At 44.0% G+C, this 16195-nt stretch overlaps 1 protein-coding gene across 1 annotated transcript; it reads right to left on the reverse strand.

The window, feature by feature from the left end:
* Positions 1 to 6311: 6311 nt before the first annotated feature.
* On the reverse strand, positions 6312 to 15438 carry amotl2a (angiomotin like 2a). The gene is made up of 11 exons (XM_080506039.1): positions 15318 to 15438; positions 13942 to 14759; positions 13696 to 13852; positions 13138 to 13282; positions 12958 to 13050; positions 10051 to 10346; positions 9407 to 9597; positions 9200 to 9301; positions 8949 to 9109; positions 8508 to 8675; positions 6312 to 7983 (listed from the first exon to the last, which is right to left on the reverse strand). The coding sequence occupies exons 2-11, from the start codon at positions 14673 to 14675 to the stop codon at positions 7898 to 7900; spliced, it is 2133 nt and encodes a 710-aa protein (XP_080362165.1). The 5' UTR covers positions 14676 to 14759; positions 15318 to 15438; the 3' UTR covers positions 6312 to 7897.
* Positions 15439 to 16195: the final 757 nt, after the last annotated feature.

The following is a 16195-nucleotide window of genomic DNA, read 5'->3' on the forward strand; positions in this document are numbered from 1 at the left end:
TGGGAATGACTGATATACTGTATATTCTCTCAGAAGGCATTGTAGACTTGGTCTTTTCACAGGTATTGAAACAACAATTGTTTTCCTGACAATCAGCACGTCTACCTGTCTCTCAGATTCTGATTGCTCTTTACTCACTGACTCACTCCTCAGCAGTGACTCATTCTTTCTGAGTTGCGCTGCTGGACTGATTCAGTAGAAATCACAGCCAGTCCTCCACAGTTGAAACCTTTCGTGCATTTTTAATGCATTCATTCTCTTAAGCTGATTTACCTCTTGGGGAGCAAGCGTTTGTTGTCTCTCAAATCAGCCGGCCTGTCATGACCTCCATCTCTGGCTCTGCCAAGTGGCAGCATTTTTCCCTTCCCCTTCCCTCCTTTCCCTTTTCCTATAGGTGGGCCTGTGCTGCATGCTGTGTGAGGTGTGGAGGAGTGCAGTGGTGATTACCTGAGTGCACTCACCTGCGGCAGGGTGTGGCTTCACTCAACAATGCACCTCTCTCCCTATAAAGCTGGAATCAGATGAAGACTCAGCACCGGACTGTAAAACTACCTACAGTTAGTGGTACCTCGCCTCGCCTCAGCCTGTGTTGCTCTGCATTAAGTCTGTCTCTCCTCTGCTGCAGTACCGGACCCACCCTGCTGCACCAAGCTCCAGCCTGTGACTCTTCTTTGGCCCACTCCAATGGCTTCAGCACAACGAGACTCCCTGATAACCTTCTTCAGGCTGCAGCACACGCCACCTCCCGTGTTCTCCAGCGCCGACCACACCATTCAGCATGTGTTGCTTCATTCCAGGCAGTGTGCTCCTTTAGCTCCCGCTGGGTCCTTATAGTTTTGTTTGGGTGGTTCTTAGCTGGAGTAGCGTGCATGTATTGGTGCCTCTGTGAGTTCAGTTTTTCTAGTTTAAACTACCTGGGTTAATCTTTAGTTCCATCTCATTGGAGTTCTGCTTTCCTGTGTATTTGGTTTGAGTTCTTTGCCTCGTCGCTTATTAATAAAGTGTTCTGAGAGTGTTCCTGATTGCCGTCTTTCTGTCTGCAACTGAGTCTCTGAGTGTGAACCCTGACACGGCCAGTATACAGACGTGGAAATCCTAAATGATTGCATGATTGAAAAGACTTTTTGTCAACAGTTTTGATGACAGTCCAAAAAAAAAGGGAAAAACATCTTAAAGACTAAGCATTTTTCTGCTGTTCTACCCTCTGTCATTTCAAAGCCTCTTGACTGTCAATGTTGTGCTCATGTTTTATGTCTATCATCTGGATTGTTATTTAACCCCTCCATTGGATAATCACCAGTCCATCAGTGTCCAGACTCCAGGGGGTCTCTTTGCTCCATCATATACCTGGGTCATCTCTACAATCCTGCTCTTCCCCTTGAAGTCTGATCAATACACTTTTAGTGTGAATTAATGCAATTTCTTCCTTCACTTGATCTCTCCTTATGGAAATTGTACAACATGGAATAAATCACATGTTACTGTTACAACAGTTGCTGTCCAAAATATGTGAGCCTCTGACACATTAATAAAGCTATAGATTACCATGACAGGCAGCGGCGAAAGTAGTTCCTGCAGAGAACTGGTTTGATGGACAGTCCTTTAGGATGGGAATATAAAGAAATGTTTTTCTCATTTTATTAGATCAATGACAGATTTTCCATCTTTGCTGGTGAATATATTTCACTTTCTATTATCAAAAAGATGACAATAAAACATTTAGTTGAAGATGACAAAAGGTGTTTAAAAATAAAACTACAAGTGTGATTCTGCTTGACCTTTGTCAGCCCCACATCAGTTTACCTCAACAGACGTACAGTTGGAACACACCATGAAAATCACCTGCAAGTGTCCTACAAGAGGTTTGCATCGTCTCAGCAGCAGCCCTGAAATTAGAGGACAGTGCCCGGATTTATGTGGAAAAGTTCGGGGGGCGGGGGTACATTCCATGGGTGCTGAGGGCAGGAAGTTTTGGAATCTCCATGGAAATGAAGCCAAAACACAGAGCCCTGCAGTTATTTTTCCAAATATTTCACACAGGCTTATACAAAATGTGCTCCAGAGCTTCCAAAAGGAGATGGATGATTGTTACTAAGCCTCTCCTCTATTTCTGCCAGAAATAGAGGTTGTAACACACACATTATGACACAACTCACAAAAGACCTCAACAGAGTGAAAATATGCAAACACGAGTGCAATTTACAGAGAATGCATACTATTTCACACGGCTTTTTACAGTCAACTGACCATGTTAAGGCAAAACTCAGATTTCAGGGCTTTACTTCATTGACATCTGTTGTTGATCCACTATGACTGATGCTGTGGTCAAGCAAGAACCACTCACACTTAACTGGAGCCAAAGTGATGAAATCATGGTGATAAATGCAGCAGACCTGACGACAGCCTGTATATTAAATCTCTTCATCCTTGCTGGATGTTGACGATGAGGATGATGATGATGATGATGACGACGAGTTTATGACACTTGAGATTTCTCCTCTGAGGAGCTGGCTCTGTCAGGAGTCACATAATCCTAACCTTTCCCCTACTGAGCACCCCCCTATCCCTCAGTGGCAGTTTGGCGGGGGCTCATGTCTTTACATGCACCGACACTACTGGCAGCATGAGATACCTGACATGTGATCTGTGTGAACATACATAGGACCAAAATACTGATAAATCACAGACTCCATGGTGCCATTTGTGTGCCGGCTGAAAATGGTATTCAACATATGGAGATTTATTATTGCAGCTTTTCTAAACTGAGAAAAGTGGCACTTGTCTACAACAAGTAAAGGCCGGTAGGGGGTGGGGTGGGGTGGGGTGGGGGGTGGCGGCATCCGTGGAATGCCATTCCAAGTTCGCTGGGGAAGAAAGACGGCAACAATGTTTACATTAAAAGTTAAAAGTTTACAGAGGAATGTCCAGGATGTGTATCATAAGAAAGAAATTAAACTAGTTGCACAGTGTTTATTAAGTTGCTGGCTGGTAATTACTAAACATAATGTCCCAGATAACTGATCGATTCTTGCCATGATATTTCTAAAGCCTCCTGCTGTTGCAGCCTTGCAATGAGAGACTTGTCGAGATGTCTGTTGGGAGCTATCACATTGGAAGTGACACCAAACTGTCACAATGCACAATGTGAAACCAGGATTACAAACTGAAAGATGTCGAAACACATGATTAATTCCCCCATCACCAATTATTCCTTTATAACAGTTTTAACTGGAATAAGAACCGGAGCTTTCTTTCACCGAGTACACGTGTCATGATCGGTGTGTGTTGAGTGCAGCTCAAACACAAACATTCTTGATGAAATAATACTGAGGCTACCTGAAAATAACAATGATCCATTAAATTCCCTGGATTTCTTAAACCTAATCCACATGTGCCACACATGAAAATTGGGAGAAAACTGGGACGGCGACCAAGTCAACTCACTATTGCTAATGTTTCCTGCATGCACTGACCGCAGTTAGTTTACTTTCGGAATTTTTTTTAAATGGTGAGCGACTAGTATTCTGGGGAAAAGTTGAATTTGTCCACAATGAATACGTCACATGGTGAAGTTAATTATAGATAATGTCTTTGATCAATGATTGGTAAAGGCTGTCTTTGGACTTTAGCGACACATTGACAGTTTGACGAGATGTGGTCATAAAAGCTAATGATTTGGCCTTGACTTCATTTTGGATCTCTTTTCTTACAGTATTAACCCATGTTGGGGGGGCCACTCAACCTCATGGAAGGGGGAGGGGGGACCACGTTTTGAGAACAAAGAGATCACATGGTCAGAACGGGAAAGTTCGCCATTGATCCCCGGATCACCCCCGGATCACCCCCCCTCCAAGGTGCAATACTAGAGGCCAACGGCAGGGGGAGCCTGAGAGCTCCCTCACCAGCTGGAAGGTCCAGGGCGGGCCCTCCGTCAGGATTGTTCCACATGACCCAGAGCCGGCTGGAAACCCGACACCAGCCAAAAGGTATAAAATACCCCCGCGGGGGTGATTTCTTCCTCTCCAATGTTGAAACCTGCGTAAAGACGGACGCATCCTTTTCGCACGGAGACGAAGTGCCGCGTGTGCCCGCTGACGGGGCCCCGGAGTTCCACACCGGGCCGACGAGCCGAGAACCACCGTGGAATGACTTTTCCTTTTTTTCTTCTTCACCGGAGTCCGAGTGTGCAGTGGCAGCGCACCGTCCTCCCGCATGCAGACCAGAAGCCGCTTCTTCTCCCCCTCCTCAAAAGAAGCGCTTGATCATCCTCGGATCATTCTGTGGACTTTTCCTGCCCACAGACCATTTTAGCTTGTTTACCTGGGACGCCAGAGAGAAAAATAAGCTCGCAGCCGGGAAATCAACGAATTTTCACCAGCCGCCGCAGCACGTTCACCCTCGTCAAACTGAGTAAGGCTTAGAGTCTGGGCAGGCAATGAGAATAACGTGACTGTAATATTGCTGTGTGTTTTTATTATTGTGATTGAACTCAGGGACCCCGATCCCCGTAGTTCAACCAATCTGTGTCTGCGCGTGGAGTAAAATCCTCGCGAACCCTGCACTGTACAGCTCTCTCTCTCTCTCTCTCTCTCTCTCTCTCTCTGTTTGCCCCTCTGCTCCTGGGATCTGATTTTTGCCTCCCGCGCAATCTTGGACCCTGTGCATAGGCAGCGAGAGTGTGCAAGTGTACAAATTCCTGTCCACTGCCCTTCTCCCTCCCTCCTTTTCTTTTCTCCTCTCCGCTCCACTAACCGCTGCGCAAATACAGCAACAGCTGTGCCCGCGCGCTGCTCCCCCGCGCCTGAGACTGTGTGTAGTTCACTGCCGCTCGGAATTCTCGCTCACGAGAACCCAGGCGCGCTCCAAAGCAGGCTCACGAGCCGTGCACGAGCACAGTGACGTCACGCTGTCCAGAGAGAGCGCACGGAGCGCCTCTGGTGGCCGCGTTGGTGATTGCAATCTCTTGAAAGACCGCCACTCGGTGGACATGTCGAGTCATTGCATTCTCCCTCCGTGCGCCGCCGCGCCCCTAGTGGTCGTTCCGGTTACTGCCTCGAACCAGACGCCTGCCGCCATCTAGTGTCCGTTCGAGGTCATTACACCCACACACACTGACCCTCCAACGCCTGCCGCCACCTGGTGGACGTTCGTGGTCATTACAACCCCACTCAGGCTTCCACACACTCTCTCACACACATACACACACACACACACACCCTCTTTCATTGTACATAGTGTTTGCTGTTTAATAGATTAGATCTTCATGTTTGATTGTTTATTACTTAATTGTGTTGTTTTAATAAATGATTTGTGAATTATTTTTGAATAAATACATTTTTGTTAATAAATTCATTTTAACTGAATTGATCGATTCTTGGTTATCATTGTGTATTTATTGTTGACAATTCACTGGTTTGTAACAGTCTGTGCTCGAAGCTCACACCTTCCTCGTTATTTAATATTGTTATATTTACACAGAAATATTAACTTTACTTAAATAACCCTTTTTGACAAACGAGACTGAAATTTGGTATTAGCTATTTCCAGCTTAGCTGGTGGTGCCCCGATTTAATTATTATTTGATAAATAACCAATTTATGCAAATTAATAATTTTTATTAATAAATTATTTTTGATAATTTATTAACTTTTGAGTAATTACTCAATTACTCTAGGAGTTGCTGATGAGTAACTAACCGTTTACTTCATTAGTAATTCCAATTTTTCCTAAATTACTTTCAGTAATCTATTACTTTCAGTAATCCATTACTTACAGTAATTATTTATGCTAATTACCAACCATAAATCCCAACACCCATAATATATATTTTTTACATGTCCTGCATTTAATAATGAAATGCACAATGGGCAGACTATTGTACAGATGGAAGGGCCAAAAGCTTATCAGAAAAAAACATTACGTTAAAAGACCTAAAAGATGAAAACAACCAAAATAAGTGGTTATATTTGCATGATCTGTGAGCTCTTTTGGTTGTGAATCTATGTGAATAGTATAAGACTGAAAATATTTCAGCAATACTGGTCATAACTAAAGCCCTACATGTTGTGGTTATGCAGTAAATACAGTGTAGAAACAAGCACAAGATGTTGTTGCTGAGCTTTAGTGGTTTTGTGGCATTAATAAAAAGTGATCCAACGAGGATTCCTCATACTTGAAAGAGTCCAAACTTTCAGATTTCTTTGATTCTTGTATGAGACAGTTTTGTAAGAATTCAACAAAAACAACACAGGCAGACTTTTATCTGACATATATTAAAAATTTGTATCTATTATTGAGAAATGTTAAGGCATACCTACAAATGTTTCCTTTACAAAAGTTCACAGCAACATCAAATTGGGTCAACCAGCAAAAAGCAAGGCACCTTAACAGAACCGTTTGTATTTGTCATTCATCATAACTTAACTGTAGAGTACATCTTTGGCACCAAAGAAAATACAAATAATGACACACGTATGAATGGAAAAACAAACAAAATATATTAACTTCTCTCACTTCAAATAGCCATTTCTGTAAACACATTCAGACAAAAAGAGAAGGGCAACAACTGGACCAGCACGATGCCCTGACCAGCATGTGCACCGTGATGGGAAATATGGCAGACTTTAAAAGTTGAAGGGGAATACAAGTTAAATGTGAGGTTGTTTGTGTCAAATACTCCTCTTGGTAATGTTGTCCACATCAAACTCAATATCACAAACGTCACAGCGTCTTCAGAAACTCACTGACGTTGAATTTGAGCAGCCTTTCCCCGCTAAAGAAGCTCAAATCTGAATTGTGGCGCATTCCAGTTAAATTCAAAGCACATTGCTTGAAAACAGGGGTCTACATTCAGCAAGGTTCAGTGATCCTGCATCATGCAGGGAGAAATAAATAGAAAATTCCAAGTTAAGTACATTAGGCTGCACAGAAATGTGAGATACTTGAGCGATGGAGCTGAATATAACACAGGGATGGAGACAACAAGTAGCAAATGCAGGCCAATTATAGTTGACCATTTCGATGCCCTTCTGGTAGAACTGGTTACGGAAGAAATAACCAGTCCCAGAAAAGGAATCATGTGGAGAATGTCTGCCATTTTAACAAGGGCTAGGGGGTCAGACTTTAGATAGCCTTTTTCTTTAACGGGAGCATTCCCCTAACAAGGAATGTGAGAAGATTAGCTCCAGTGTGTCATCGGAGGGGAGCGAGACGCTTGAGGCGAGTCGCTATCTGAGGGCCCCCAAACATTAACCCGGGATCTGGAAAAATTAGACCCCAGTGAAACGCTGTCAATCCTCACAGGCTTTTTTAGGAGAGAAATGAGCAGGCTCTGCATTCAGAGGAAGTTTTCAAATCCTCCGCTGAGCTGCGAGCAGGGCCTTTGAAAGGACGAGCGAGTGTTCATTTACACTTGAGCTGTGTTGTTAAGGAGAATAATCCTCAGACATGAAGGAGGCCTAATTTGAGTGATTTCATAAATAGTCACATTACTTTTAGAGGTCGCAGTAATAGGGATGCTACTGGAAATTCACAAAGAAGAACACAAACTAGCTAATCAAGAAGAGTACGTCTTTTGTGTATAATTTAAAAAAAAAAAAGTCTTAGCATAAATTGAGCAGCTGAGCAGCATTTACAAATATAAATATAATACATAATACAAAACACACTCACACACACACACACAAAACATATGCAGAAGTGGGGTTTTGAAGTCCAGTTCCTTTCGTAATGCAGAATACTGTCCAGATACCGCAGTGGACTCCGTCAGTCTGTAGAGGAAAAGCTCAGCTCTCCCCCTCAAAGTGTGCCACTGTCTGCGCTGGACTTCCAGGAAGACTTTCCACACGCCAGCCGAAGCTTTCTGTCATCATTCAGTCACACAAACTGCAGCGGTCGCTCAAATGAGGATCTCGACCATCTCTGCGTCCGGCCCGTTGACGCTCTGTGGCGTCTGGAGTGGCGCCTGCTGCTTATCCCAGGTGTCTGTGGTCCAGATCAAATCAGCAGGTTAGAAAAGTAACGATGGTGTCCGAAAGCAAACACAACCACATTTTCAAAGATGCAACCTAATCTCTTTTCCCGATGAAGCTTTCACAGTCCTGTTTTGGAGCCACGTATATGCAACTTCAATAAGGAGAAAGTTGGTCTTTATGCATCATAATTAATACTAAATACTAGAAGAATAAAGTCAATATGTTATAAAGAAAATATTGATAGGGTGATTGTGTGGTAACATTAATTTATATGAATGTTTTTTTTTTTATGTTGTCTATATATGTTATTATTATATTTGATTCGCAAATTTACATAGCAAATATAATTCCCTGGACTTTTTCTTGTGCTATTTTGCAAAATCAAAACAAGACATTACAAATGTTTGTTCTCTTCAATATGGCGTAATATTGTCAACACATTTGTCTACCAATCAAAGGACAAACTCCTGAACTGAATTAAACAACGACCTATGATGTGGTGGTTTGAAATCGTTAACATGACTCTGAACCCACCGGAGGGAGCTGCTGCCGGAGGCGTCGGCTCCTCTGCTGTGAACCCGGGCTCCTGAGGGGCCTCGTCACTTTGGGTGCTGGAGTCTCTGCAGGGGCGCCGGGCAACGAGGAGCGGCTGGGGCTGCAGCGCAGTGACAACACATGTCTGGTCATCCGAGAGGCTCTTTGCTGCAGACAGACAAAGAAAGGACACGGCTTAATTACCAGCTTACATCCCACATTTACACACCCATGAACATCTGTCCTGGCGGAGTTCTTCCCATGACTATTCTGGAGGAGGCTATTCTGGAGTGCGAGATGATCTGCATTCCGGTTTAAAAACACGTTGTCTATTTAAACAACTACGGGTAATGTATACATTCTTTCTGGCGGCACTAAGCGATCCACCAGTTGTCACTTGATAACATGTGACATTAAAGCACAAGGTGAAAAAACACTCACCTTTAGTCTCCTTGCTGCTGATCACAGTGTTAATGGAGGGGACGGATCTGGCCGGACGAAGGGCCTGTTTCTCCAGCTTTCCCTGCTCCCACTTGGAGCGCTGCTGGAGGACTTTGATCACGGCATCCTTCTCTAAGAGCTGAGCATAAAGTACGCGTATCCTACAGACACATAAAATATGTGATGAAATCTCCAAACAATAAGCTTGAATGGACCATGAAGGAAAACCAAGAGCAGTTGGAGACGAGTACCTGTTCTCCATCTCTTGATGTCTGTGACTGGACAGAGGCAAGTCCTGATTGAAGCTGCTGTTTGGTGAATGACGTGGTGAATTGTTGATGATGGTCGTGTCTCTGAAGGGAAAACAGAGGACTGTCAAACTACAGAATCCTAGATTATGTCTCTCAATATCTGTTATCAAGCGATGCCTTTGTCCCATTCGACATAAATCTCTGTACCTCTGTGCTGCTGCAGTGGCTGCTGCGTCCATTGCAAACTGCCTCATGGTGCTCTCCTCCAGGTACTTCTGCTCCCACTTCGTGATGTCGGCCTCCAGGGCCAGAATACGCTCCTCCTTCTCTCTGAACTGCTGCTGCAATGTGGTCGAGCTCAGCTCTGAAGATGTGGGGTCTACTGTTCGACTCAGCCACTGAAAAAAAAAGACACAGCAGAGTTGTCGACAACCATTTTTGACATTTTGCCGAGTTTGCCGATTTTCAATAGGAGGATCGTTCTGAGAGGTTGCAGGTCAGATGGAAATACAATATCAAGCAGGGATTATAAAATCTGCAGTAGTGATGTAATTGCTGAACTTGGTGAATATGGCGAGGCTGGATGGTAAAACAGTTGAGCTACAATAGTACTTTTGGCTTTTGTCATGAATTCTAAGTATTATATCACTATATAGGATTACTGTTGCAATGGATGAAGTTTGTTTGATTTTGGAGGCTGAATCAAGGACTAATATAGTTTCTGATTGTTTCACGATGCAGAGCTTTCCTCACTGGACGTTTATTCTGAAGCCAGAAGATAAATAAACACATTCCTCAAAACACGTCTGCCTTCATAAAGAAACCGAAGCTTGAGTGGTCGTTCTCCTCACCGGTTGCGCCCGGAGACTTTTCAGCTCCTGCTCCAGCCGGGTGCGGAGCCGCAGCTCCAGAGCTTCCCTCTTTTCACAGGCGGCCTGCAGCTGGGCCAGCGCACTCTGCAGGCGCTCCACCTTCTTCACGTAGGCTCTCTTCTTCTGCAGCTCTTCCTCCAGCTGCCGGTTACGAGTCTGTGCTGAGGACAGAGCCTGCTCCAGCAGCTCCCGTCTCCGCTGGGAATCCTCGGCGGACACATGCAGGTGCTGGATCTGCTTCTCCAGACGCTCACGCTCACGTTGCTGCTCTTCATCTGAGGGACGGAAGAACGGCCAAAAAAAAGTGAGCGGAGGATTGAAGTGACGTGACTATGGCCAAGATGTTAAGGGAATATCAACTTTTGAAAATCTGATCTGCTCTGCTGAGCAGTCGAAGGAATAGTAAAGAGACTGCACTGACAAGTAGGATTTTTAATGAATTGTAATCACAAGGAAGACAAACACATATAATATATATACACACATACTGATGCTTGATGGGTGAAGTTACAACATAAAAAACTAAGGCTGCGCATGTGATACCAGATAATGTTGAGCAATTCAACAATCATATGATTGGAGATTTCAGTAGATGATGCGAATGCTTTGTGTTGTCTGAGATCATTTCCAAACAACAGTGCTCTTTGTTTTGCCTCTCATTTACACCATCTGAAGCTGGGTTGGGTTTTCTTTCAATGAGATGAGATGAGATGAGAAACTTTCCTGAGAGTTTTCTGGTTTTAATTTTGTGTTATGGCGATCAGATATGAAATAATTCGGGCTTTCAATATATTAAAATGTTTTACTGAGCTGATTCCACAATTTTTGTGATGTCAATAATCGCACTTCCCTTCCATAGTGAGAACTTTGTTGTTTTATATTGGCAGAGAATGAACACATAGTGCATGAAAGCATTTCAGTGCAGTTCAGACAGTCTTTTGACACATGTTGATAACAGTAAATTTATCAATTTATAAAGCAGCCCCAGTGAAAACTGTCAACCATTCTTTCCCTGGCCAACATTGAACTTCAACATTTACAGAACCATTGAAGGCAGGACAATCCAAATGGAGAATTTTAGATTTTAATGACGGAAAATCCTTTAAAATGATAAAAGACACACTGAGGTATGATTTCTTGGTGAAATGACATCTATGATTGATTGATAGACATCTATGAGAAACCAACATTTGTCAGTTAAGTTACAGGGCACCAACTCTGTTCGAGATCTTATAAACCCGCAGTTAATCATTTTTACATGTTTTTAATTTGCTGCATATTTTAATCAACAATTTTCCGATGGGGAGTCAGTTTATGGGGTGTGCCACTTGTAAACGGGGACTGATTACACAACACGAGTGCATGCCTGTGCAGGGAACGCAGACTTGGTCTTATCCACTTACGCACACAGGCACAGCTTTGTACTAGCAAAAGCACAGGAATGCTTCTAAAGATGTGAAGTAAACAAGCAGCTCAAAATATATTTCAAATGGTACTTGTAACCAAATGATATACATAACTTGCACACCCCATTCCTGTATTTACACTTATAGGATTGGCAGAGGTCTAAATAACCATGCGACAACATTTGAGCATCAATATGGCAAATACCAAAAGTTTTTCCAACGAACCCTTTGGATCAGACTTCATGAAAACTAAAAGTAAGCAGGGTTTCTCAACACCACATTCTTAATAAAATATTCACAGCTGGCTGATTATCATTTGGCCACACTGGGAGAAAAATGTCCAAACAAGGAGACGGAGCAAGCCAGGGGTCATGTTGAATTAGACGGGGACGCCCTAAAGTTAAAGACCTATTAGTAGCCAGCATAGATACAAAACTGGGTAGAAAATGAGGCGGGGGGGGGGGGGGGGGGGTGGAGGGGGTGTGGGGAGCATTCCTAATGGTGGAACAGCCTGAAATACCGAAAAAAAAATTCTTGGAATCCAGGCCACATTTACTGCAGCTATGAAAAATGTCTGACGTCTGAGTGCCAAGCACAACTCTTAAAATTAGCGATAGAGCCATTTGTGTCCCGACATGTCGCTTTGTGTAACAGTGCCAAAAGGAGGAAACCAATCCCTGCTCAACTATTTCCCTGCTATTGTGAAGGGGCTGTCAGGAAAGTGCAATTTGTCAAATCTGATCAATCTTGTGCAGAGATGAAAAAGTGTACAAGACGGGGTTCTAGGAGGAAAAAGCCAATGTCCCCCATCGTCTGTGGTGACTCTACTGAGAACTATTGTCTTTTTTCTTTGATGATATGACACGTGCGTAAAAATCAGTGTCGTTACACATTTACACATGATAAACATCTCATAAACAATCTCTCTTTGAGGTAATTGATAGTGTAACATTTCAACACTTGGAACTATTTGAAAGTTAATTCAAAAGTATTCTTTTTATTTTTATTTTTGAAGACTAAAAACTACCAGTGTGAGATGGTTATCTATCATAGACTCTATGGGTGGTGTAAAACTGAGCAGAATTACACATCTTTCATGACTCATATCTTAAATGTTTTTTAATCTAATTTAGATAGATATCTGATGAGATTTATTTCAAATCCAGTTGAAATGTAACATAAACTATTCAGTACAGCTGTCCTACTATATATTGTGATATTTACAGACAAGGCTGTGTCCCATTTTATTTGTACTCAATCAAGCAAACTTGTACAGCAAGTTGGCGTATGGGATTCTTTTTCAAAGCAAAATGCTAAAAACACAGAGTTTACAGTATGTCTTGATATGAGAATATTAAAGTATGCTTTGTTATCGTTCACACAATATATTTGAAAAAAGTCCTGCACACAGCAGTAATATCTCGTTCTCTGTGATTCTTTTGCAATAATTATTATGATTGAAAAACAGATGAGTACTCACTTTGCTCCAGAAGTTTCAGAAAGATGTGCTGCTTCTGGTCTGTGCACTCGGCCTCCTTGGCTACTCGGTGTTTTGTGGCAGTATCAAGTTGTTCTGCGAAGATTACCAAACATAATTCTGTTACACACAGTTCTTCGGTTACATCTAACAAGTTTTCCTCAACGGTTCACAGATACATACCTCTCAGGTCCCTGTTGAAGTCATGCAACCTCTTAATCTCCGCCTCCAGTTTGTTCCTCATTGTTTTCTCCAGAGTTTCCCGCTTGGCTGAGCCTTTCATCAGGGTCTCGTAAGCCTCTGATATCCTTTGAATCTCCAACTCCAGCTGAGAAGAAAATGTGGAAAGAAGATCAGTTTCTGGGAGAAGAGTCTCCCCATTCAACCTCCTGGACTGTGATGCAGACGTGAGTATGAATGAGACTAATTAGTCATCTCTACAACCACCACCCGAAGGCAAATGGCTTTATAAAGCTACGCGCAACAGAATGAAGGAATCAACATTCCTGAGTGAAGGCTGGTGGGTCCCAGGTGTTAAGAACCTCCAGACACTGAACCAGTGAGTGAGCTCTTAGCACCGCTCCTACGAGGCCAGCCAATCACCTCTCTATGAGAAATCAGCTGCCAGACAACGTATCATCCTGACATGTCTTGGCAAGAAGGTTTTTTTTTCTGTTTTATTCTATGCCATCTATGACCAAGTGGTTCCAGTCCGCACTTCCATGCCCCTTCCTGTCTCACCTTCTGCAGTCTGGCGGCCTTTTCTGCATACACTTCCATCTCCTTTCTGAGCCGCTCATTCTCCCGTATCAACGATTCACTGGAAGCCGAGTTTTTTCCCGAGGCTGCGATGATGCTATTGTGAGCCACCGGAGGCTGAGCAGACACATACTCGTACCTGAAGAGGGGCAGAAGTGAGTCGTTGGAGTCCAGAAAGCAGAAAAGAAATACTGAAAGTAATTTGGAGGTGTTGATAGGTTTTCTTACCTGTGATGCTCTGAGTAGAAAGGAGGAGGAGGAGGGTCTCTAAGGTACTGGCCGTGCTCCTGAGAGTGGCTGATCATGTATTCAGGGACTCTGGCACAGTAAGGATAGTCCGGCGGTGGCCTTTGCTGGCCTGCACAGAGCTGAGCTCCTTGTCTGTCCGGTGCCATGGCCATCGTGATGTTATTATACAGCTGTGGATAGCTGAGTGAGGAGCTCATAGCCACACAGTCTCTCAGTCCTTTTCTCTCCAGAGAGAGCTGCATGAGCCTCTCGCTCAGAGACCGAGCATGCTCTCTCTTCAGATCCCACTGCCGCTCGCTTCCCATCGCATCCACATCGGAGCCTTCCTGCTCCATCTGTCCTTTCTGAGAGTTCAAATATTGGGAATGAGCTTTGGCCTCCTCATAGGTGGGCAACTCCTCCCCATGGAGCTGGTACAGGTGACACAGGGGGCTCTCGGAGTGCAGGCAGTCCCCCTGGTGCTCCTGGCCTTGGGGCTCCTGTCTTGTTGACATCTGGATGTACTGGGTGTCCTCTTGAGTCAGGCTTTCCAGAGAGGAGCGGGGACTGCCCGTGCCTCCCCCACCACTGCTGCTGCTTCCACCACCTCCTCCACGCAGGGCCTGCTGCTGGATGGCAAGGAGGGTGCGGGTGTCTGCCAGGTTTCCGTAGCGGAGCTGCTCTTGGATGAGACGGTGCAAGACCGTTCCAGATGACTCCTCAGCAGTTCTCATTTCAGTCAGTGAGAAACAATGTTTGTTTGTTTTTGTTTTTTTATCTAACGTGACACAAGTCTTGTGGTGTGAGGAATCACAGATCTGTGAGAATAAAACACAATCTTGATTGGACTGGGTAAACATTTCAGTTATTGTTCATCTAATCAGCTCAGTTTTTCGGTTTGTTTCTCAGTCATGAGCACCACACAGGGGCCAGCATTCCTCTCCTCATTCACAGCTTATCAACACTTCTATGTATCAAGCGGTAAGTGTAGGAGCTGCTGGAAATACCTCTAATAGTGATGTCACAACAGATCCAGTTTTATTACCCACATGCACTAACACCATGCATCATTTTTTCCAGTTAAACAAGCGAAATACACAACTGCCAACACAATTTTCATAAAGAAAACGCATCATGTTGTGTGGTCTAATCGAACGAGAGCACAATGGTTTAAAAACAGATGATAAAAAAGATTTCTCTCAAATAAAAGACATATACGCATTTTTCACAATATTGGTTTTGACTGTCGCAAACTTTACAATTTTACATTAAAATCCATTCAGTTCTGAACTAGCTGCCCTTTGAGTCATTATGCATCGACGCGGGGTGGAAAAAAGCGACCTATTAAACTTGCTCGAACGTGACGTGAAACTCACCAAATCGTCGGTGTTTAGTGTGAATTGAATATTACTGCGTCTCTGCGGGAGTAACAACACAGGCTTCCTGCGCTCCTGCGCTCCATGTATTCTCGTGTTGTGAGCGTGTGTGCGCGCGCCGCCGGGCTGCAGCAGACTGAGGAGCGGAGCGGCCAGCCTCGAATAAATAACTGAGAGCCGATTGTTCGCTGCGCCTGGAATGACTGGAATGTGAAGGCTCGAGTCCCTGTGGGATCAAAAGCAGAGCAGAGGGGAGGAGGAGGAGGAGGAGGAGGGGAAGGAGAGAGAGAGAGAGAGAGAGAGAGAGAGAGAGACTAAAGTCAGCGCAGTAGCGAATCTTCAGCTGGCTGTAGTGTCATATAAGAGCTCGTTGTGTGTGTGTGTGTGTGTGTGTGTGTGTGTGTGTGTGTGTGTGTGTGTGTGTGTGTGTGTGTGTGTGTGTGTGTGTGTGTGTGTGTGTGTGTGTGTGTGTGCGTGCGTGTGCGTGTGTGTGTGTGTGTGTGTGTGTGTGTGTGTGTGTGTGTGTGTGTGTGTGTGTGTGCGTGTGTGTGTGTATGAGTGAGTGCGCGCGCGCGCTTTACCCTCAAGGAGTAGTGATCATGGGGAGAAAAGGTCCCCATTGGAAATAATCAAAACATTAACGCACCAAGGAATGTGTGTGTGTGTGTGTGTGTGTGTGTGTGTGTGTGTGTGTGTGTGTGTGTGTGTGTGTGTGTGTGTGTGTGGGTGTGTGTGTGTGGGGGGGGGGGTCATAATATAATATTATAATATATATATATAATATATATATAATATAATATAATACGTTTCTTTTTTTGGGGGGAGAGGTGGGAGATGTGGGGGTCTTTTATAAGTCTTCTTTATAAAGGACTTTGTTG

Source organism: Blennius ocellaris (genome assembly GCF_963422515.1).
Source record: "Blennius ocellaris genome assembly, chromosome: 12".
Classification (NCBI taxonomy): Eukaryota; Metazoa; Chordata; class Actinopteri; order Blenniiformes; family Blenniidae; genus Blennius; species Blennius ocellaris.

Excerpts from the sequence above, each read along its gene's own strand:
- amotl2a (XM_080506039.1), bottom strand. The coding sequence starts at position 14,675 with ATGAGAACTGCTGAGGAGTCATCTGGAACGGTCTTGCACCGTCTCATC. Across the intron at positions 13,853-13,941 it reads TTCTACTCAGAGCATCACAG|GTACGAGTATGTGTCTGCTC; the intron begins GTAAGAAAACCT and ends GCCCCTCTTCAG. Across the intron at positions 9,110-9,199 it reads CATCAAGAGATGGAGAACAG|GATACGCGTACTTTATGCTC; the intron begins GTACTCGTCTCC and ends ATGTGTCTGTAG.